Below are 23,456 nucleotides of genomic sequence, written 5' to 3' on the forward strand. Positions count from 1 at the left end.
ATTGGTCATTTCTAGCTCTTTCTCTTATACATGGTTGCTGACTTTTTGTATTGTGTTTAGTAAGTTTGCATCCTCCGTGTGGAACTTAAGTTTGCACTGGATGATTGTGACATTATAATGGAGTTAATATGACAAGAAGAAGAAAACTTTCACTGATTGTTGAAATTATGGGCAAGGTATATCTATATTCCTATTAATTATTCTTGAGATCATTATAAAATAATGATTATTGCCTATTCATGGAGTTGCATATTTATGCATTGTGATTTTTGGGTTATTCTAAAATCACGGGTTTTCTGATCTTTGTTATATACTTGCATACACTCTGGGATTATGGAACGTAATTTGAAAGATCATATAATATTATCTTATGTGTACTTGAGGAGTGTTTTGACGGATAGCCAGAGTGTAGTTTTTGTGTTTAAGTGGTCCACTTGGTTATTCAAGCATGATATTGAAAAAAATTTAAAAACCTAATATTGAATTGCTGCGAGGTTACAGAGTGATAGATGATAGGATTGTGGGAATGCGGAATGTTGAGGATTCAACCAATGACAAATATGCTGAATGTTTACAGGTTTACAATGCTTGCTGCAGAGGTTAGGAATATAGGATTTGAATTGGTGAAGGATAACACAAATATAGAACTTGCAGTAACTTTCAAAGAAAAGCAAATAGACAACAAACAATGCTGGCTAGAAAGAAAATTTGCGATAAACTTCAAAATTATTATACAAGCAGACCTAATACTTACATATCTCTGAAACTAAAAACTAATAGTGTTAGAATTTATGGACGAACTGTGTTTGCAGACATCACTGACATGAAAATCTTGCTAGGCTGAGAGGATTTTGTTGCTCAATGACATAGGTATTCTTTTATTCCTACAATTTGCATCATTTCTGCACTATATGTTCATGCTTCTATTTAGATGTACTTTGTTATTTGGAATTTCCTTTTCTTCATTTCAGAGTATTCTACCATGCCCGAGCCTGATTTTTCTGATTCATCAGACAGTGATTACTTAAGTGTTATTTTTTCTTACATATCTATGCTTTAAAGCATTCCATGCATTGTTCCTATGTTGTAAAGTTAAATTGTATTAACTGTGTAACTATATTAGGTTATTCGAGTATTGATGACGACTCCATTCCTAGCTTGGAATTAGATTCTGATAGTGGTCAGCACACTTGATCCTTATGTTTTTTGTAATTACTACTTTATTTTGATCATAGTCAGGAATTAGATTTTTATTCATTCTTTAATAGTTTTTAGGTAAAAATTGAGTCTTTCTAACATAAGCTATGTAGAATACAGAAACAATAATACATGACTCTCGGAAAGTGGTACTTGAGAATAATCAAATATTCGCGGTAAGTGCTAAATTTAATAGCTCAGAACTTGATAGGCTGGAAAGCGCTGATTCGACTACTGAAATAAAAGTATTGGTGGAATTTTGTCTTAATGTTGATAGACAAAATATGGTCTCAGGATCAAATACTGCTGGGATACTTAGGATCTTATGTTATGATTTATTTTATGATGTGCCTAAGGAGGTAGCAGAGAAGAAGGTTAGTTCCCGTGGTTGAGTTTGAGAATTATATATTGTTGTTATGTTGGCTGATTTTAATTGATGTTTTTGATGTTTTCCATATTCTTAATTTTTTTATATGTTTTATGTTTCCTGCAGTGAATGTTATGATGTCTCAGAGGGATGTTGACCTCAATTGCAATAAGGTTATTGCACTTTTTTAGCTGATTTCCAGTTATTGCATTTGCATTTAGCTAAATTTTATCTGCCATAATAATAGTTTATATTAAATTATAGAGACTAGCAGAATCCCTTGATGCCGAATTCAAAAGATGGTCCATTGGGAAGGAGGGGAACTTGCGCGCATTGCTCTCAACCCTGCAATATGTATGTATAACGATTGCTGCACAATATACATTATGCTTTGCTAAGAAGTTTTTGTTTTGAGTTTTACACTCTTTCATCATTAGAAATAGAGGTCACAGTCAGGCTGACACTTCCGGATGGCATCTTCCTTAACTAATTGATGGAAAATCGTCCATGAATTATATTCCTTCTGAATTAAATAATTCATTCTATAAAAAATCCTCATGATTACACCGGTTTCTGATCTATCAGTGTTATACTGTTCTCCATCCCTTAATAGAAATCTAATTAGTTAGTCACGCGGTTCCTGGACAAAAGATGACTCGGCACTGATTAACATTGTTCAAGATTAACAAACTAACTAATCGCAGCCAGCATTTGATTTTCTGAACATCTGTATGCAGATCCTTGGTCCTGGTAGTGATTGGCAACCAATATCCCTGACAGATATTATAATGTCTGATGCTGTAAAGAAAGCTTACCGAAAAGCCACTCTCCATGTCCATCCAGACAAGTTGCAGCAGCAAGGGGCAAGCATCCGGGAAAAGTACATTTGCGAGAAGGTTTTCGATCTCCTCAAAGTTTGTATATAATTTCCTTCAGTAGAAACTACTGTTAGGAATCAATAATTTTTGATAATAACATAAACATTTTGTAGCATGTTTTATTTAGAATCTTTATCCAATTTCAGTTGTAATTGTTATACTTCTTGTCTTTGGGAATTATTAACGGATGGGTATAATAGGATGGCTAATTGTAAATATCCAATGCCATGTAATTTTATCTAAGTGAAGGATATTCAACTGATGCGGTGTAACTATTCAACTGATGAAGACTGGGTCATGTTTCAACTGATGAAAACCAGGCATTCAACTGAAGACAAACTATTCAACTGATGATGCTAAGGAATTCAACTGATGAGACAGGAACAACATTCAACTGATGAAGTCTGTAATTCGTTCAACTAATGAAAGAACTCTCAACTGATGAAGTCAAGAGTAGTTGAAAGTAACCAGAACTTTCAACTGATGAAGCAAAGAGCAGTTGAAAGTGACTAGAGCTTAAGTCTGACAAATCACATGGATTGAAAATCACATGGATCGAATTACACTAAAATAGACATGGAAGCCTGATTAGGAAAATAAAGAAGAAGCAGAAATATTCTTATCTCATGCAATGCAATCTGGATCAAATCAAGATGATGGTCAAAGATGAAGACATCTCAGAAAGCATGCATAAGACAAAGATGTGCAGCATTATTTTAAATTAGAGTGTAATATGTATTCTAGTTAAAAGCTTTGTAAAACTTGGAGTATATAACCAAGTTAGTAGCATCAGTTGAACTTGTTCGAAAAACTTGAGAGAATATCTGAGAGTTAGAAACTGTTCAAGTGATGAACCTGCAGCTGTGCGAATTGTAATCAATCTACAGATTCTTCAATATAAAATCTCACGAGTGGATCATTCAATCCACCCGTATTTTTAATACTTGGTGTTTTTTATCTGTTTGTTGTTTTAAAGTGTTTGTTCTTGAATCTTTTATTTATGTAAAAGATTGTATTCAACCCCCCCTTCTACAATCTTTCTTATAGTTGGTGTAAAATAACAATTGGTATCAGAGCCAGGTTTCCAACAAACAGGGAAAAAGATCAACACTCCCAAAGAAAGATGGGAAAGAAAGATGCTGGAGTGAAGATTCCTGTTCTTGACAAAGACAACTACTTTCACTGGATGTAAGAATGCACTTGCATTTGTTGTCTATTGATGAAAGCTATGTGAACTGCATTGAGAAAGGACCTCATGTCCCAATGAAGGTCTGCACCAGTATGGGGGATGATGGTGAAGATATGGTAGGTAAAATGGTTCCAAAACCTATCCATGAGTATTCTCAAGAAGATACTGAAGAAGTGCATAAGGACAAGAAAACCATGAACCTTCTGTTTAATGGTTTGGATCAAGAAATGATTTATAGTGTTATTAGCTGCACAAGTGCCAAAGAAATTTGGGACACCATCAGGACCATCTGTGAAGGGAATGAGCAAGTAAGAGAAAACAAGATGCAGTTGCTGATTCAACAATATGAGTCATTCCATTTCAAGGCTGGTGAAAGTTTGACTGACACATTTAACAGATTTCAAAAACTGTTAAATGGTCTGAAACTTTTTGGAAGAATATATCAAGTTAAAGATTCAAACTTGAAGTTCTTGAGAGCTCTTCCCAAAGAATGGAAACCCATGACAGTCTCTCTTAGAAACACTCAAGAATTCAAAGACTACACTCTTAAGAGACTGTATGGAGCTTTGAAAACCTATGAGCTTGAAATGGAACAAGATGAAGAAATAGAAAAAATCCAAAAGAAAGGGTATTTATCTTTGGCTTTAGTTGCATCTCTTGATGAAACTGTCAAGGACAAGGGAAAATCTCAAGTTGAAGAAACTGAGAAGTTGGTCAAAGAAGAGAGCTCAGAATCAAGTAAAGGAAAAGATGTAGCTGATTCTGATGAAAAAAGTGATGGGATTGATGAGCACTTAGCCTTCCTGTCAAGAAGATTCTCTAAATTGAAATTCAAGAAGAATTTCAACCCTGCAAAATCATTTAAATGCAATTCCAAGCCTGATAGAAGCATGGTGGACAGATCCAAATTCAAGTGCTTCAACTGTGGAAATGCAGGTCACTTTGCAAACGAATGCAGAAAGCCAAAGGCTGAGAAGAGATCCAGTGATCATATGGACTACAAAAAGAAATATTATGAACTTCTCAAGCAAAAAGAAAGAGCATTCATTACAAAGGATGATTGGGAAGCTGTAGATGATTCTGGAGATGAGGAGGAGTTTGTCAATCTTGCTCTAATGGCCAACTCCATAGATCAAGAAGAAAACACTGGAAGCAGCAGTCAGGTATTCACTACAAACTTAGTAGAGTTAACTAAAGATGAATGCAATGCTACTATCAATGAAATGTCTACTGAATTATACCATTTGCATGTCTCTTTGAAGTCTCTTACTAAGGAAAATTGTAGAATTAAGGAAGCTTACACCTTTCTTAGTGATAGAAACAGTGCTCTAGAAACTCAATTCATTGAGTTTGAGAGACTGAAGATTGAATGTCAAACAGCCAAGGATGATCTTTTGGCTGTATTAAAAAGAGAAGAGATCATAAGAAAACAGCCAAGGATGATCTTTATAGCTAAATGGAAATCTGGGAGAGATGTTTCCACTAATATCATCAACATGCAAGGTAGAGAAACCTTTGTGGAGAATGAATGGAAAAGGAATAAGAAAGCTCTTGAGATCTCTGAGATCAGTTCAAGTGATGAGAATACTGATGATGATCATCAGTTGAAAAGTAAAGCTTCAACTGATGAAAGTCATCAGTTGAACAAAAACTCATCAGTTGACAAGAAAGTTCTCAAGAAACTCAACAAGAAATATGGTCCTGTCAAGAAGAACTTTGTTAAAGGTGAGAATAATTCTTCTGAGACTAGTGAAAGTGTTAACAACACTCTTAATTCCAGTTATAAGACCAAGAAGAAATTGGATGCTAGTGAGCTTAAATCAGAAGAGACTAAGAAGAATAAAGGGAATAGAAATGGTAGAATTGGAGTCAACAAGCACACTAATCACACACCCAACGCCAGTGCTCCTAGGAAAACTTGCAGTAAATGTGGTAGTGTAAATCACTTATCTGCTAATTGTAAAACTGTGATTGCTCCTAATTTATCATTGCCTATTCCTATGCCATCTGTTCCTCACATGAACTTATCTGCTATGAACATGATGCCTGGTTTATTGCCTCACAATTCATATTCTCAGCCTAGCATGCCATATATGTTCAATCCATATTTCAATGCTTTTAACATGCCTCAATTCCATTCAAATCTGCATGGTGTAAACAATGTATGCATGCCTCAAATGCCTGTGCTTAAGAACAATGTTGAAATTCCAATTTCTCAACCAAAACCCAAGATTGAACCACTTCAATCCAAGGGAAAAGTTGAGAATGAAGGAAAAGCTGCTAAGACTAACAAATCTGGACCCAAAGCAATTTGGATACCAAAATCAACTTGATCTGTTATTAGACATGTGTGCAGGGAAACCATAAGAAGAATTTGTGGTACTTAGATAGTGGATGCTCCAGGCACATGACTGGTGATTCTTCCCTGCTCACAAAGTTTGTAGAGAAAGCTGGCCCTATCATTACCTTTGGAGATGACAGCAATGGATATACTATGGGATATGGCTTGATTGCAAAAGAGAATGTCATCATAAATGAAGTTGCATTGGTGTCTGGTCTTAAGCACAATTTGCTTAGCATCATCAACTTTGTGACAAAGGATACAAGGTCAATTTCACTCTTGCAGCCTGTGTTGTCACCAAAGAAGATGACAGCAATGTGGTACTAATTGGACAAAGAAAAGGAAATGTGTATGTAGCTGACTTCAATTCTGTCAAGTCTGAATCAATCACTTGCTTTCTCAGCAAAGCAAGCTCAGATGACAGTTGGCTATGGCACAAAAGATTATCTCATTTAAATTTCAAGACATTAAATGAGTTAGTCAAGAAGGATTTGGTAAGAGGAATACCAAAGCTGGAATTCTCCAAAGATGGTCTGTGTGGAGCCTGTCAGCAAGGAAAACAAAAGAGAAGCTCTTTCAAAAGCAAATCCCATCAGTTGTGAAACCTCTTCAGCTCTTGCATATGGATTTGTTTGGACCAGTCAATATAATGTCCATTTCAAAGAAGAAATATTGACTAGTGATTGTTGATAATTTTTCAAAATTTACTTGGACTTTCTTCCTGCATTCTAAGGATGAAGCTGGGAAAATCATTATCAATCATATCAAGGCATTAGACAACAATCCAGATGTCAAAGTTGAAAGAATAAGAAGTGATAATGGGACATAATTTAAGAATTCTGTGATGAAAGAATTTTGTGAAGATAAGGGAGTTATTCATGAGTTTTCTGCACCAAGAACTCCACAACAAAATGGTGTGGTAGAAAGGAAGAATAGGACTCTCATTGAGGCTGCAAGAACCATGATTAATGAAGCTCAACTTCCAACCTATTTTTGGGCGGAAGCTGTGAACACTGCTTGTTTTACTCAAAATATTTCTCTAATTACCAAACCTCACAATCTAACTCCTTTTCAACTCTTCAAGGGAAAGAAGCCAACAATTAGCTTTCTTCATGTATTTGGATGCAAGTGTTATGTTCTAAGAAATCAAGGTGAAAATCTTGGAAAATTTGAGGCCAAAGCAGATGAAGCTATTTTTGTTGGATATTCTAATGGAAAATCATTTAGAGTATACAATCTGAGAACCAACATTGTTATGGAATCAATTCATATAGTTTTTGATGATAAAAAAATTCAAGGATTGATAGATGAAGGATTTCATGATAATCTCAGATTTGAGAATGAAGGTGAAGGTGATCTATATGATAGTGATGATGATTGTGATGATACTGTTCAGAATGCTGGAATTAATCCTGGTATTAATATTCCAACTGATGAGACCTTGGTGCAAGAAACAACTGCTATTGAAAACTCAACTGAAGCATCAGTTGAAACTACATTGGAGGCTTCAGTTGAAACCCCTCAAGGATCATCAGTTGAAAGAATGTCTCAAAATTTCAATCAATATAGAAATAATGAGATGTCAAATTTAGGGGGAGCTTTTCAACATGGAAATCTGAACTATAACAATGAAGCTACATCATCAAGACAATCACTTCCACCTCAAATAAAATGGACAACGGATCATCTTTTTAAATTGATTATTGGAGATGCAAATGCATCTGTACAAACAAGGAGAGCCACTCAAGATGAATGTTTGTATAGTGCATTCCTTTCACAGGATGAACCTAAAGTAATAGAAGTTGCTCTCAAAGATGCTGATTGGGTTCTTGCTATGCAAGAAGAATTAAATCAATTTGAGAGAAACAAAGTTTGGAAGCTGGTGCCCAAGCCTAAGAATAGAACAATTGTAGGCACAAGGTGGGTATTCAGAAGTAAGATGGATGAGAATGGAGTTGTCACCAGAAACAAAGCAAGGCTTGTGGCTAAAGGATACTCTCAATCTGAGGGAATTGATTTTGATGAAACATTTGCACCAGTTGCAAGATTGGAAGCCATAAGAATTTTCTTGGCCTATGCTGCTCATGCAAATTTCAAGGTTTATCAAATGGATGTCAAAAGTGCTTTTCTAAATGGTGAACTGGAAGAGGAGGTATATGTGAGTCAGCCTCCTGGTTTTGAAGATCCAGAATTTCCAGAGTATGTTTACTTTTTATTAAAAGCACTTTATGGATTAAAGCAGGTACCAAGGGCATGGTATGACACTCTGTCTCAATTCTTGTTAGATAATCATTTTTCCAGAGGAACTGTGGATAAAACACTATTTTACAGAAATGTAATTGGTGCCTTTATTTTGGTTCAAATTTATGTATATGATATAATTTTTGGTTCTACAGATGAGAGACTTTGCAAAAAGTTTGCTAATCTAATGAAAAGTCAGTATGAAATGATCATGATGGGAGAGCTCACCTACTTTCTTGGTTTACAAGTTAAACAAGTAAAGGAAGGTATATTCATAAATCAAACTAAGTACATCTATGATTTACTTAAAAAGTTTGATTTAATGGATTGCAAAGAAGCTAAGACTCCCATGCCAACTGCCACCAAATTAGAGTTAAGTCCTAATGAGAAATCTGTGGACATCTCTAATTATAGAGGCATGGTTGGTTCTCTTTTATATCTGACAGCTAGTAGACCAGATATTATGTTTTCTACATGCCTCTGTGCTAGATTTCAATATGATCCTAAAGAATCACATCTTATTGCTATAAAAAGAATATTCAGATATCTTAAGGGAACACCAAATCTTGGTATTTGGTACCCTAAAGACTCTGGATTTGATCTAATTGGATATTCAGATGCTGATTTTGCAGGATGCAAAATTGATAGAAAAAGTACAACAGGCACATGTCAATTTCTTGGAGATAGGCTGATTTCTTGGTTTAGCAAAAAGCAACACTCTATTTCAACCTCTACAGCTGAGGCTGAATACATTGCAGCTGGAAGTTGTTGTGCACAAATATTGTGGATGAGAAATCAATTACTTGATTATGGCTTAAATCTCTCAAAAATCCCAATATTTTGTAACAACACCAGTGCTATTGCTATAACAGAAAATCCAGTGCAGCACTCAAGAACCAAGCATATTGACATCAAATATCACTTCATAAGAGAACATGTGATGGCTGGTACAGTTGAAATGCATTTTGTTCCAAGTGAAGAACAAATTGCAGATATTTTCACAAAGCCTCTTGATGAATCCACATTCACAAGGTTGGTAAGTAAATTAGGTATGTTAAATTTCTCCTAATTTATAGTGAATTTTTCTGTAATTTGGCAGCCAGAATTTGACTAATTTTGATTTCTCAAAATTTAGTTAGTTATAATTCTGGATAAAATGTGTAATATTTCAACTGATGAAATAGTGAAATTGTTTCAACTGATGTTTGAAACAATGCTCTCTTGTCTTGTTTTTCATTCAACTGATGACACTAGTTGAAAACACTTTCAACTGATCATCATCAGTTGAATAAGAAGTTTAAAGAGGCGCTTATTTCATCCGTTGAAAATATTATCAGATCTGAGCCGTTGAAATTTCTTTTATCTCTCTCATGCTTTATACACACGATCGTGTGTGTAATTTTTGTAGAGTTAAATAAGAGTTATTTCTTCTCAACGGTAATTTCTCAACCAATCACAACAATCTTCTGAGAAAGTATTTAAGTGTTTTAATTTATTTTCATTTCTTTTCACTTTACTCTTTCGAATTCACAAACTCCCCTTCTCTCTCTGTGCAAAGAAAGCCTTCATATTCTTCAAGCTTTTTACTGTAACTGCAATGGCGCCAATGAAGAAATACTCTTCTCCCACTAACTTCATCTATGAGAAGAACAACTTCACATCATTTGTGGACACTAAGGCAGTAGAGGAGAAGGAATATCACAAGATGATGGAGTTCATCAAATCAAGCCAACTGTCTCATGCCATGCTCTCAACTCCCACTATCTACCATGAAGTTGTGGAAGAGATATGGACTACGGCTGAATTTAATAGTGAGGATGACACTATCTCTTTCTCTCTCAAAAATACTGTTCATGTAATTAACTGTGATGTTATGAATGCATGTTTTAAAATTCCTGAAAATACTGTCACAACTTTGCCTTCTGACATTCAGTTAGTTAACATGTTATATGCTATGAATTATGTTTTGCCCACTGATGCATTAGGTAAAATTGAGAGGAGAGGTCTTAGAAGAGAGTGGAGCTATTTGTGTGATGCTTTTGTGAAATCTTTTTCCGGTAAAATTAGTAATTTAATGCTATTACCTCTCAGATTTTGCAGATGCTTTACATGTTTTTAGCTAATAAGTATTATAATTTTGGTACTTTGGTGATCCATGAAATTGGGGAGAAGTTAGGTGATAAGGTAGATAGACTTAGGAATATCTACTATGTTAGATTTCTAATGATGCTGGCTAATCATGTTGATGATAAGCTAGTCATCTCTAACCAGGAAGCCAAGCTTCCAAGTTTTGTGCAGGAAAAGAGGGTCTTCAAGAACCTCTTAAGGATGAATCTCTATCCCTCTTTAGAGGTGGTTTACCTGCCAATCATGGAGGCTGGAAAGGAAAAAGAGGTACATGGCTTTCCTATTACTCCTTCTCAACCCTTACCTTCTTTGCTTTCTGCCATCAGGGCTGTTGAGGAGGCCCATCAACAGTCCACACAAGTGGCACAACCATCAAAATCCAAATCTTCCAAACCATCCTCAGGTGCCTCCCAAAAGGCATCTGTTGTAAAATCTAAGAAGCACAAACCTGAGAGGAGTGTGATTAGAGGAAGTGAGGGGGAGGGAAAGGGTGAAAGTCAAAGAAACCCTGAGGATAAGGCTGGAGAGATGAGTGATAACCAGCCTAGCCACTCTGTAGTCTCCCAAAAGACTGTAGAGCTTAAAAAGGATTCTACCTCATCCCTGGCAGCATCCTCCCAAAAGGATGTTGCTATTGAAAATAGTCCCCATCCAGGGACACAACAAAATAGGGGGAGGGACACTACTTCTTCACCTATAAAAGCCTATGGGAGAAAGAAGCTCAAAGATGATAAGTCAAAGCACTCTGCACACACACAGGCATCTATTCTGGATTTCATGCCTGTAACTTCTCAAAGTCAGCTTGATGCGACTCCAATAAATGTGGAGTCACAGCCCCCTTCTTCTTCACAACCTATCTTGCACATTCATGATCTCACTATAACTACTGCTCAAACACATTCCCCCACCTCTTCTGTGGATGTAGAGTTAATACACACCATAATTGTAAATTCTCCATCTTTGGACTTCATGGAGAAGCCCCTCTCTGAGATTGATCATCATCATTTTGATGATTTGTTGGATCTTTCTCACCCAATTTCTTCTACTGTGACAATGTGTTCTGTGGATTTACATTTAAAATCAATCACCACAGACTCCACTGTCACAGCTTCTTTGCCCTTTTCTTCTTCATCTTCAACTGATCTCCTTCATCAGTTGAATAATATTTGTCCTTCAACTGATGTGCTTGACAGCCTTCATCAGTTGAAAGCATCTACTACTCATGTTTCAACTGATGTCCCTCATCAGTTGACAACTGCTGCTACTTCAACTAATCTACCTTTCTCTACAGCAGTTGATCACATGGTAGCACAAACACCCCTAGGATTGAGTGATGTGAGCTCAGGAGTGGAGAGGCAGCCTTGGGTGCTGGCAAAAGGAGAGGGAGTGGAGAGTCTGGCAATTTCTTCTAGCCTGGAAAAAGGAGAGGAACTGAGTGGCCCTTTAGAAAGGGTAAGTGAGGGAGAGGTAAGGTGTGTGGTGAGCCAAGGGGAGCCCTTGATGCAAGAACAGAGAGAAAATGAGAGAAATGCAGGTGTCAATGAAGGGTTTAGTGAGCAAGCTTATCAAGCTGAATATAGATCCTTATTGGATAGTATGCCACTAGACCCTGAGACTCTTACTCATGAGATGTCTGCTGTTCAAGCTTTTGCAAGGATGGACAACCAAGCAGCTAAGAGGAGTTTAAATCTCATTCACACTACATCATCCATGCTTAGAGCAAAGGAGGCACTTGCAGCTCTGCCTGCCAATGCTGGTGATGATTTCAATTATGATGATAGTGATGAAGACCTCAATGAAGCTCTTGAGGATTCTCTTGGTGAAGAGCCTACAGTCTCTCTTCCATCTTGGCTCTCCATTCAATCTGCTAATGCAACTGCAGTCAGTCTTGAGTTGCAATGGCAAGCCACATCCCTTCTCCATCCTCAAGCTGGAAGCTCTTCTTCTTCTCCATCCATCACTGCTACTTTTGCCAGTCAAGCCCTTGAAAATCTCAGACTGCACAAGTATCAGTCTCTCCATTTCCAGAAAGAAGCTGAACATCTCAACTCTCTCATCACATCTGTTAAAACAGACTTATCTAACCAGATTGATGAGAAGTTCACTACTCAAGTCAAAACTGCACTGTCTACATCTGAAAAGAAGCAAGCTCAATTGGAAAAGCAAGTGACAGCTCTGGAAGAAAATGTTCAAGTTTTAAACTCAAGGATGGAAGAGATGCTCCAACACCAAAGCGTGCAAACTGGACTTCTCCAACATCTTCTTTTGGCATCTGGCATTTCTCTTCCCAGTCCTTCTGCTGCACTTGATGCTAACAAAAAGGGGGAGAAAGAACACTTGCCTTCTCCTGCAGAGTTGGTGAGCAGAATTCCTCCTCCCTTTCATACTGCTAAAGAACAGAAGAGGCTTGAAAGACTTGCAGCTTTGGACTCCATAGACAAGAGATTGGCTCTGCTGGATAAGAAAGCTTCTGCAACTTCAAATTCACAATCTACATCTGCAGTTCCAACCTCTTTTCCCACAACAACTACAATTCTCAGGGTAATCACACCTGAAATTGTCATGCCTTCAAAGAAAAAAAAGGGTGAGCCATCATTTGTGAATGAATTCAAAGCCACCCTATTTCCAAATAGTTGTGGTTATTCTAGGCCTGGAAAAGACTCAAGTTCAATCTACTTTCCACCAGTCAGGCCTGACAAGAATGAGTATAAGCTTTTGGGCCAAGAAATTAAGAGCTACAAAGATTCTACAGATATGGCTCTGAAATCACATTTTGCCATCATCTACAGAGAAGGCCAAAAGCTGTTTATTGGAACTAGCCATCCTCACTACTCATTTGCAAAAGCTGAAGAGGTGGCCAGGGACTGTGAAAGAAAAGAGTATGAGTCTCAACTCTCTTTGAATCAAGAAATAGAGGTTGATGAAAGATATGCTATTGAGCTTGAAGAGGAGTTGGCAGCTGAACTACAAAGTGAAAATAGATTGGCTCTTGAAAATTCTCCAAAGAAAAAGAGGGTCAAGTCTAGATCAAAGATGCCTGAGGCTGCCAAGAGAAGAGAAGAAGTGCCTGAGAAGTCTGTACCTATCTCAAAACCTTCTTCTCCAATCAAAGACACCACAGTGATGCATCCAGATGTCAACTTTCATGATGAGCCAATAATGCCAAAGGAGGAGCCAATTGATCTTGACAATATTCCAATCCCAGCCTTCCTTGTTCAAGAAACTCCAAAACCAAAGAAGAAAGTGAAGTATGTGGCTAAGAGAATGGCTAACCCTCCAAAACCTCCAAAAGAACCTGAAAATCCAGATGACTATCTTCTCATTGCCAACATTGAAGAAATTTCTGAGTTAGAGCTGTAGTTGAATGATCTTCAAGAAGTCAGAGGAATAGAAGCAACTTCCAAGCTTTCTGAAAGACTGGTATTCTCATACAAAAGCAAAGGTGATGTCATCTGGCCTCTTCACAGGGTTCTGAGTTCTGAAGGATTCAGTTCTCTAACCCAGATTTATGCTTCCATGAAGAGGACAGGAGGATTTACACCACCTGCCAAGCAGATGGTATTGAAGAGAATCCTTGAAATCATGAAGGAATGGTCCTCAGATGCTAGTCTACAAAGAAGGCTGAAAATACACTACACTGGAAAGAAAATTCACCATGAACCAACTCCAATCATGGAGTTTAGGGACAGTCAAGGTGTTAGGAGATTTTTCAGACCTAAAGATCAACTCAAAGTTGCTAGCTTGAACACTTTGAAGACTCTCCAATCCAAGCTTAACAGACAGGACAGTGATGAAGAATGGTTCTACATGATTTTTCAGAAACAGATTGATATTCTTGAAGAAAAACTTAAGTCCAGAAGAAGAAGATCTTCTAGGAACAAGTAATCTGCTCAGTCTAGAGGAGCATAATCATCTGTAAATTTTTCTAACTCTTGTATTTAAATTCTGCATTTTATTTTATTTATGTTTTTGTTATCATCAAGTGTAGAATTTATGTCTGCATCTTCTCCAGTCATAAATTGGGGGAGATTATTAGGAATCAATAATTTTTGATGATAACATAAACATTTTGTAGCATGTTTTATTTAGAATCTTTATCCAATTTCAGTTGTAATTGTTATACTTCTTGTCTTTGGGAATTATCAACGGACGGGTAGAATAGGATGGCTAATTGTAAATATCCGATGGCATGTAATTTTATCTAAGTGAAGGATATTCAACTGATGAGATGTAACTATTCAACTGATGAAGACTGGGTCATGTTTCAACTGATGAAAACCAAGCATTCAACTGAAGACAAAGTATTCAATTGATGATGCTAAGGAATTCAACTGATGAGACTGGAACAACATTCAACTGATGAAGTCTGTAATTCGTTCAACTGATGAAAGAACTCTCAACTGATGAAGTCAAGAGCAGTTGAAAGTAACCAGAACTTTCAACTGATGAAGCAAAGAGCAGTTGAAAGTGACTAGAGCTTAAGTCTGACAAATCACATGGATCGAAAATCACATGGATCGAATTACACTAAAATAGACATGGAAGCCTGATTAGGAAAATAAAGAAGCAGAAGCATTCTTATCTCATGCAATGCAATCTGGATCAAATCAAGATGATGGTCAAAGATGAAGACATCTCAGAAAGCATGCATAAGACAAAGATGTGCAGCATTGTTTTAGATTAGAATGCAATTTGTATTCTAGTTAAAAGCTTTGTAAAACTTGGAGTATATAACCAAGTTAGTAGCATCAGTTGAACTTGTTCGAAAAACTTGAGAGAATATCTGAGAGTTAGAAACTGTTCAAGTGATGAACCTGCAGCTGTGCGAATTGTAATCAATCCACAGATTCTTCAATATAAAATCTCACGGGTGGATCATTCAATCCACCCGTATTTTTAATACTTGGTGTTTTTTTTCTGTTTGTTGTTTTAAAGTGTTTGTTCTTGAATCTTTTATTTTTGTAAAAGATTGTATTCAACCCCCCCCCCCTTCTACAATCTTTCTTATAATTGGTGTAAAATAACAACTAAGTACATAATATCTGATTCATTTTTGGCAATTCTTTAGGTAATTGCCTATAGAAGTTGATTTTGGTCTGGATGCAAGAGCTGCTGCTATAATTTTTATTGTAATTTATTTTGAGACTATTGTTGCTGAGTATTGTACTACTGTTGCAGAGTTTTTCGAGAAGCTGTTACTTTTCCCCAAATGCATCCCAATCCAATATCAATTTATAATTCAAATTCTCAAGTCTGAACAAGGTAAATTGTACTCTCTCTTTCTCTCATGTATGAAACATAATTTAAATTTCAGATTTAGTAATCTTTTACATTTTTAATCTTGGCCTTCCTCATTTTTTTGGGTGATAATTTAGTGTTGCTTCGTCTTGCAGATGTTATTATAATTCGACTAATATACATTTTTTTAATCCATTAAAAATATATTTCTAATTGAGTAGCTTTGTACTTGAGAAAAATATATTTTTCATACTGTTGGGTATGAATTTCGGTGAAACATGAAGTAGCTTTGTACTTGAGAAAAATATATTTTCACACTGTTGGGTATGAATTTTGGTGAAGATATGTTGTCATATATTCTATTGTTATAACTAGCCAGCTAATACTGTTTGTTGTGAGCTGTTCTCTTTGTTTGGATAGTCGTAATTATTACAAGGTTAACCTAATTATGCCTGAGATCCTGATTCCACACACATTATGTTGCTACATTTTAAATGCCCGAGACCTACATGAGGTTCCATAGTTTGTTGGCTTCTGATGGGCTAAAAAAAAATTATGTTGACATCGATAATTTAGGGGGGGCTAAAAAAAAATTTTAACTGTTTTTTTCAAGTCAGGGGGGCTCTAGCATCCCCTAGCCCCCTCTGGTTCCGCCACTGGTGCTAATTGTTTGTATCACTGTTACTAACCCTGTTTTGCTGAAAATTGAAATTGTATGCCTGACTTGGAAACAGTAGTTGAACACAAGGTGATTGATTATATTGCTATAACAATTATAACATTGATTTATATTTCTTAATTGCTTATTATCATTTTTTTTATTTGGTTTTATATCTATTTTCAGTTATTGATTCTTTACTAGCCACTAAAATTCCTATAATTTTAGGTTGATGTTTTTATGGGAGTAAGATGAAGGAGGTTTATTTTGGTGCTGTTTCAGTGACTGAATTTTGAATTGCACTTTGATATCTGGATGATTTACAGGAGTACTCAACATGGATGAACATGATTTTGATATAATATACCAATATACCATACATATTGTTCGTAAATTTTTATTATTATCTTGATATAAATGATTTTGTATTCATTTCATCTTTAATATGTATGTTTGTAATGATTTTCATATTATGTATGTGTAATAATACAATTCCTATAGATATGTTGTCTTCATCTCACTGCGAAGTGCGGAGCTAAAAATGCTACTTACAGAACAGAGGAAGAAACTAGAGACTGCTGCCAGCTGATCGAATTTCCGGGCCAAACTTTTATGAATTTTGCCCTATGTTATTTTAAATGTGCTCCAAAAATAGTACTCGATTTCTGGCGTGAAGTAGTACTATGCATTGCCATCTATTTGGCATCATTTTGTGTTCTTTTGGCTTTGATGTATATTTAATGATTTTCAGGAGGGGCATTGGGTGGCATCTGCTGAAAAGTGAAGAACTAATTTCTCATATGAGTCCGTCGAGCGAAATTTACTAGCATTGCAGGATGATTGATTCTGCTCCACTGACCATGTATACAAAAGCTGGATATATATTGTTAAGACTGACAATATATTGGTTTGGTTAACATTGCAGAAACGTAAATATTTAATGCTCAAGCAACATCCAATCACTGATAGTTCTTCAGATAGAATATAACCTTCACGGCCAACTGTGAAGAAGGTACAGGTGATTACTGCTATTATTATTTTTGAAGCAGGATATAGCATATGTGTTTTAAGATAGATTTTATTCTTAAGATATTCAAATTACATTTCACAGAGATTTATTTTAAGTTGGTGAATTTTACATTTTTCAGGTGATGATACTAATGCTCAGTCTCAGTTGCAGACTTCTAGAACTTCTAGATATCATTGGAATTATCAAAATACACGATGATCTGAGGGAGATAAAAAACAGACATGAAAACAGACAAAGGCAAGCCAAATTTATCAGAGATACATATGTACATCTGATGAGTAAAATAATTGTCTGCTTCCGGCCTACGTATTATTATTGTATTGCATTCTTTTTTTTATGTAAAATTAGTTGTATAACATAACCAACATGTTTTCTGTTGTGTATACAATGATTTAATATCAGTACTAAATTTGAGTTTCGAGGTCTGGATGTTGTAATTGATCATTAGTTGAATGAAACTAGCACTGAGAAAATACAGAATATAGTTTCATTGTCAAAGAAGATAGTTTTGGGTGAGACTGTGAGACATTGTCCTGCATTGGTGGAAATCTGGCAGAAAAATGGTGTTGATGATTGGTGCACAGTGTAGAGAGAAAATGGATTTTGGGGGATAGTTAAGACAGAAATGAGATGAGGGGAGGGGAGGTACTGTTAAAAGATTTGATTTGCCCTTCTTTGAATATTTTTTTTTCTTTTATTTGAAGCCGTATGTGATAATATTCAATTTAAGAACAAAATGTTGATATGTTATTAATTCCAATAATTAATAATATTCATATATCATATAAGTTTTTTTTTTTGGGAGTTTGATATTTGAAATCATAATTTTTAAAGATGGAGGCATGGCCGTTAAAAACAAATTGTACGAAACAGTTTCTCATTTATATCTATTTTACTCATAATTACATTAATATTTGAGTGGTTTATATTAAATAAATTTAGTTTGAGTCTAATTTTACTAGATAAAATCATGAATATTAGACTACATAAAAAGATCAATTTCGAAAAAAAAAGTATGATACTATACTTTGTATATACCTTAAAATATATGTAAAAGTGAGAATGGCACTAAAATTGATGCTAGAAGGGAGACTGTTGAACCAATTGAGATGAGTATGAACCATTTCAAATGAATATAAATATTATTTGTTTAAATTTTAATTATAAATGATTAACGTAAATTCAAATTAGAAATTATGTAAAATAACTTAAAATAATAATTAAATCATATAAAAGTACAAGGAACATAAATGAAGTTATAGTTAACAAACCTTCTTTTTCGGAGTCTCGAATAGAAGTTATAAGCACTTTTTTTTTTGAGATAATCTAAATGACTCATTATATCTTATTATGATATATAAACAATATTAATTGTATCTTTTAAAATTGAATTTATTTAAATATGACTTTATAGGTGTTAATAGATAGAAGTCGAGGTATCGCCGAAGACGATGCCGAGAAGTTGTTGAAATTAAAATTATATTTTTGTTATAATAAAATTATATATACCACATGATAATTTTTTATGTTATCAATATTTATTGACAGTGTCATATTTATAGCGATAAATCATTTATGAAATGAATTATTAATGACGTGTTTGATGAAATGCATTTATAATAAAGTTCTTTAGTTGCTTCATACAGTTTTGGATAACTCAGTGGTTAAGAGTTTATCCTCTGTCGTCCCAGGTCCTTAACATCTCGAATAGAAGCTATAAGCACTTTTTTTTAGATAATCTGAATTGCTCATTGTATGTTATTATGATATATAACCAATATTAATTGTATAAATTTGCGATATATTAGCATTTTGTAAAAAAAATTGAATATTATCTTTATGTTACACTTTTTAAATATAATTAATGTATTTTTATGAATTTATTTAAATATGACTTTATCAGTGCTGATAGATAAAAGTCGAGGTATCGCCGAAGCCGATGCCGAGAAGTTGTTGAAACTAATATATTTTGGTTATAATAAAATCATATATATCACATGATAATTTTTTATGTTATCAATATTTATTGGCAGTGTCATACTTATAACGATAAATCATTTATGAAATGAATTATTAATGAGGTGTTTGATGAAATGCATTTATGATAAGGGTCTTTGATTCTTACTTCTTAGAATCTTTTTTGATTTATAACTAAGTTTGTAAACAGTTGAGCACGGTTGAATAACTTAGCGGTTAAGAGTTTATCCTATGTCGTCCCTGATCTTCGGTTCGACCCTGTCTCACCCGAGAATATCTTAGATACAATGCTATATGGTGCTCAATATAATCCAATTGCTAAATGTCCATCCGAGAATATCTTAGATATTATATTTATGAATTAATATTCCACTTTTGATCATATTACAATGCTATATGGTGCTCAGTACAATCCAATTGCTAAATGTCCAAGTTACTTTGTCGCCTAATTTTTTTTTAACATTCAAAGCCCAGCAATGCGGGCATCAAAAGACAGATTCAATATGGAGGCTACAAAACCAGAGCTGCAACAGACCACAACAGAAGAAACACAAGCAACAACATCAACCTTTCATCAACCTTCTGATCTTAATGCAGGATCATCAACCATCACCAAGGACTGAGGAAGCATGAGACAATTGTTGGGTTTTAGTTTCCACCTATGAGATTAAAAGCCCAATAGGATTACCCTTGTTTTGGCCCACAAGGAGATAAAAATAAAGGGAACCCTATATATAAATATAGGAGGATATTTGTGAAAATAAGCAAGAGAGAAAATAAACACAAGAGAGAAAAAGAGTGAAAAATTCGCTGGAAATTTTCTGGTTGCGCTAGCTGCCTTGTTTTTGCGTTTTCAGGAGTTCCAACGGTCGGATCGTCCTTAATTTCGGACAGCGTCTTCCTAACACCGATATCTAAATTCTGAACGGTGGAGATCGGATTCGGAGGTGTATTTGAGGGGCTGGGCAGTAGCTAAAGAGCCGTGGAGAGGCTGAACCTAGCCGTGGGTCTTTGTTCTCTTGTTGTCTTATTTGGTTCCATACTTCTTGACGAGTTATTCCAAGAGTGTGTAGGTGATTGTATTCCTCTAGTTTTATCTAGAGAAGAACTTGGTGTATTACCCATATAATTTATCATAGTGAATTGTTTGGGTGGACTACGGTCCCGTGGTTTTTACTCCTTTCATTGAGGGGGTTTTCCACGTATAATTCTTATTTCTTGATGTCTTGTTTATTGTTTATTGTTGCTTTACTTGTTTGTTTCATCGAAGGTTCATACAAGTAGGGATAAGTATTGTCCAACGAAGGTCAATTCCGCAATTAGTTGTTGCCGTTGTGGTCACTTTTTCCCATCAACAATTACGCATCATAAATTCAAACTTTTCCAACGCTATGAACTGTTAACTTTTGTCATTACTATTTCATACCAGTTGTAGTCCATCAAGTAATTTTCACTATCTACATTATAATGTTTTGTGTTTGATCTAAACAACATTATTCGAATCTGTATAATTTCTTTTATCTGTTTGAATTTTTTTTAATTTGAAAGCCCTGCAACGCAGGCATCAATAGTCAATACTAGTTTAAATAACATGTCCACCGTCGGCATGTAGCTTGACTAGTTGAATATAACAACCAGCCAGGCTGGCTGCAAGAATATTCACGAGAAGCTCTTGAATTCGGGACCAGGGGGAACTTAAGCTCACTTAAATTATATATATTAATATATATTTATATATAATCTAATCTTTCGATTTTCACGATATATGTTAGATTATGAATTGATTAATATTCTATCATATTTTCTTAACTCAAGTGTGACTATCCATGTTTCGAGTTAAAGAATAACAGGTGTTTCGTTCCGCCGCTCATTGAGCCTATTATCGTAATAGAGATATAAATTGTGTTACTGGATAACATATTAGTTTACTGATTAATTATTCTAAAATTTAAGGATAATATTTTAATTCATATTATTTCTTCAACATTCTCCTTTTTTATATTATATAGCAAAACCACCATTTCCTCAAGTTTTTATATGCCAATTTGATTCATTTAAGGCACGTAAGAGGACTTCTTCACTTAATTTTTTGAATATTTTACTTATAATAAAAAGATGAATTCTAAATATTATTCACAAACAATATAGAGACAATGCCAGATATTCCGAACTATTTTTCCAAAAATATATCCAAATAGATGATGTGTCAATGATTATATTGGTGAAATTGTTGTAATGGCGCAGCAGGATATATGTCTATTTAATAGCTCGGAAGAAAAAGAATGATATATAGAATTTGGAAAACTTTTGAATTTTTTTTTGGATATTAACATTTTGCAAAATATAGTGAGAGAATGTTGTTTTGTACACCTTAGATCACATAGAAGTTAAAAATCACATAAAAGAAGAAAGCGGATTGTAGTATTATTCATAGACTAAAGGAGTTGTATTGCAAAATCTAGTTTCTTTCATCACTTCTGTATAGTGTTAAAAAGAGAGTTTCGTACTTTAATTAGCTTCATGCATGCAGCTCGACAAAGGACAAAAGGGGGCAGAGGAGCAGTGTTGCATCAAAACTTTACCTACATTCCGTAACTATTCATTCAATTACCTACTATAACTCCATGCACAAGGCCTGGGGAACATATTCAATAGTACCATTTTATGTTACGATAATAACATTACGATAGTAGTCTTTAGAAAAGAACACTACTCCAACATAATCGTACAGTAGATTTATGAATGTCGAGTGCCTCATTTTATTATACCACAAAACTATGTTGAAACCGAAATATTCATCAGAGTCCGGATCTTACTTGCAAAATAAAAATTATCCAGCTAACACTACAATAAAAACGGGTAAATTTGACCGCCAATTTCCGGTCATATTTAACTAAATTTGACTGCCCGCTATCAAATTTAGCTAAATTTGATCGGAATTTGTTGGTCTCAAATAGCTTAGTGGAATTTAACAATTTCGGTCATATTTAATTAAATGTGACTGCTTAAATATGACCGGTTAAATATGACTTCTTAAATTTGACTGCCTAATTTGACTTCAATCGGTAATTTTTAGCTCTGATTTTTCGTCTTCAATTTTTTCGTCAAATTCAAATTTCCCACTACATTTTCAATAAAATCCAAATTTCCCGCTGTTTGTACTTAAATTTGACTAGTTGATCAGTCATATTTATAAATTTGACTATTTTTCTAGTAGTCAAATTTATAAATTTGACTGTTATTCAGTGGTCACATTTATAAATTTGACCGGTTTAGACGAATAAAATGAGCCAAATATGACTGTATTCGGTTACTTACATAATATAATTTCGACCGTAAGCCGCCAAATATATTAAAAAAAATATTTTAAAAAAAATTAGCATGATCTTTTTGTTCCGGTCATAATCCCATCTGTAAATTTTTTTATTCGAATCACCAATCCAATCATCTGTAAATCCGACCGCACGCGGTCAAATCACGTTTACGAAAATTCTAAAAAAATTTGCGGGAAGTTTCCCGCTTAAAAAATAAATATGACCGACTTTATTATTGACCGAGTCTAGTCAAAATTAGCGACGTCATCAAAAAAATTTTGGAGGGAAGTTTGCCTCCTAAATTTTGTGGGGCCCTCGTTATAAATATGACGGGATAAATATGACCGTCATTAATTAATTATGACTGCGTTTGGTCATATTTAACGGCGGTCAAATTTATACGGTCATATTTAGCTTTGACTTGTCTCCTTTGGGATTTGACCTTAAATATGACTGTATGCGGTCATATTTAAGGTCGGTCATATTTAACCGGTCATTTTTACGCTTTTTTCTTGTAGTGGAAAGTACTCAGTTAATCAGTTTTGCGATTTTCGCATGCATGTGAATTGTGATAATGCAACATGAGTCACTTACGAGCCAAGCAATGGCCGGCGAGTGGAGTTCGATCTCATGCAATTGTTCAGAAAGCTTCATCAAATATCAATCGTAAATTATTCAGCAATTGTTGTTACAACATGAATCACAACAAAATACAACTCATTATAGAAATTCTATAATGAAAAAGCAAATCAAATGCAAAGACATCAATCAAACACCACAGAATTATATGAAAAGGTTTAACATATCATCACATTCCTTGACGTTCAAGGAAGCCCGCCTCCGAATCCCCCACCCGATCCACCGCCAAATCCTGCTCCAAGTCCTCCTAGTCCGCCGCC

The 23,456-nt window shown here is 35.0% G+C and overlaps 1 protein-coding gene across 2 annotated transcripts; it reads left to right on the plus strand.

Moving 5' to 3' along the window:
• Positions 1-1,414: 1,414 nt before the first annotated feature.
• On the plus strand, positions 1,415-18,251 carry LOC108227135 (auxilin-related protein 1-like). 2 transcript variants are annotated; one of them, XR_010284318.1, is made up of 7 exons: positions 1,417-1,571; positions 1,691-1,737; positions 1,829-1,918; positions 2,302-2,460; positions 15,519-15,602; positions 16,988-17,248; positions 17,385-18,251. XR_010284318.1 is itself a non-coding variant. In XM_064079228.1 (5 exons), the coding sequence occupies exons 2-5, from the start codon at positions 1,699-1,701 to the stop codon at positions 15,576-15,578; spliced, it is 348 nt and encodes a 115-aa protein (XP_063935298.1). In that variant the 5' UTR covers positions 1,415-1,571; positions 1,691-1,698; the 3' UTR covers positions 15,579-16,116. The 2 variants fall into 2 exon arrangements, 1 of the variants encoding a protein (XP_063935298.1); XM_064079228.1 differs by lacking the exons at positions 16,988-17,248; positions 17,385-18,251 and having other exon boundaries at positions 1,415-1,571; positions 15,519-16,116.
• The last annotated feature ends 5,205 nt before the right edge of the window (positions 18,252-23,456 follow it).

Source organism: Daucus carota, chromosome 6 (genome assembly GCF_001625215.2).
Source record: "Daucus carota subsp. sativus chromosome 6, DH1 v3.0, whole genome shotgun sequence".
Classification (NCBI taxonomy): domain Eukaryota; kingdom Viridiplantae; phylum Streptophyta; class Magnoliopsida; order Apiales; family Apiaceae; genus Daucus; species Daucus carota.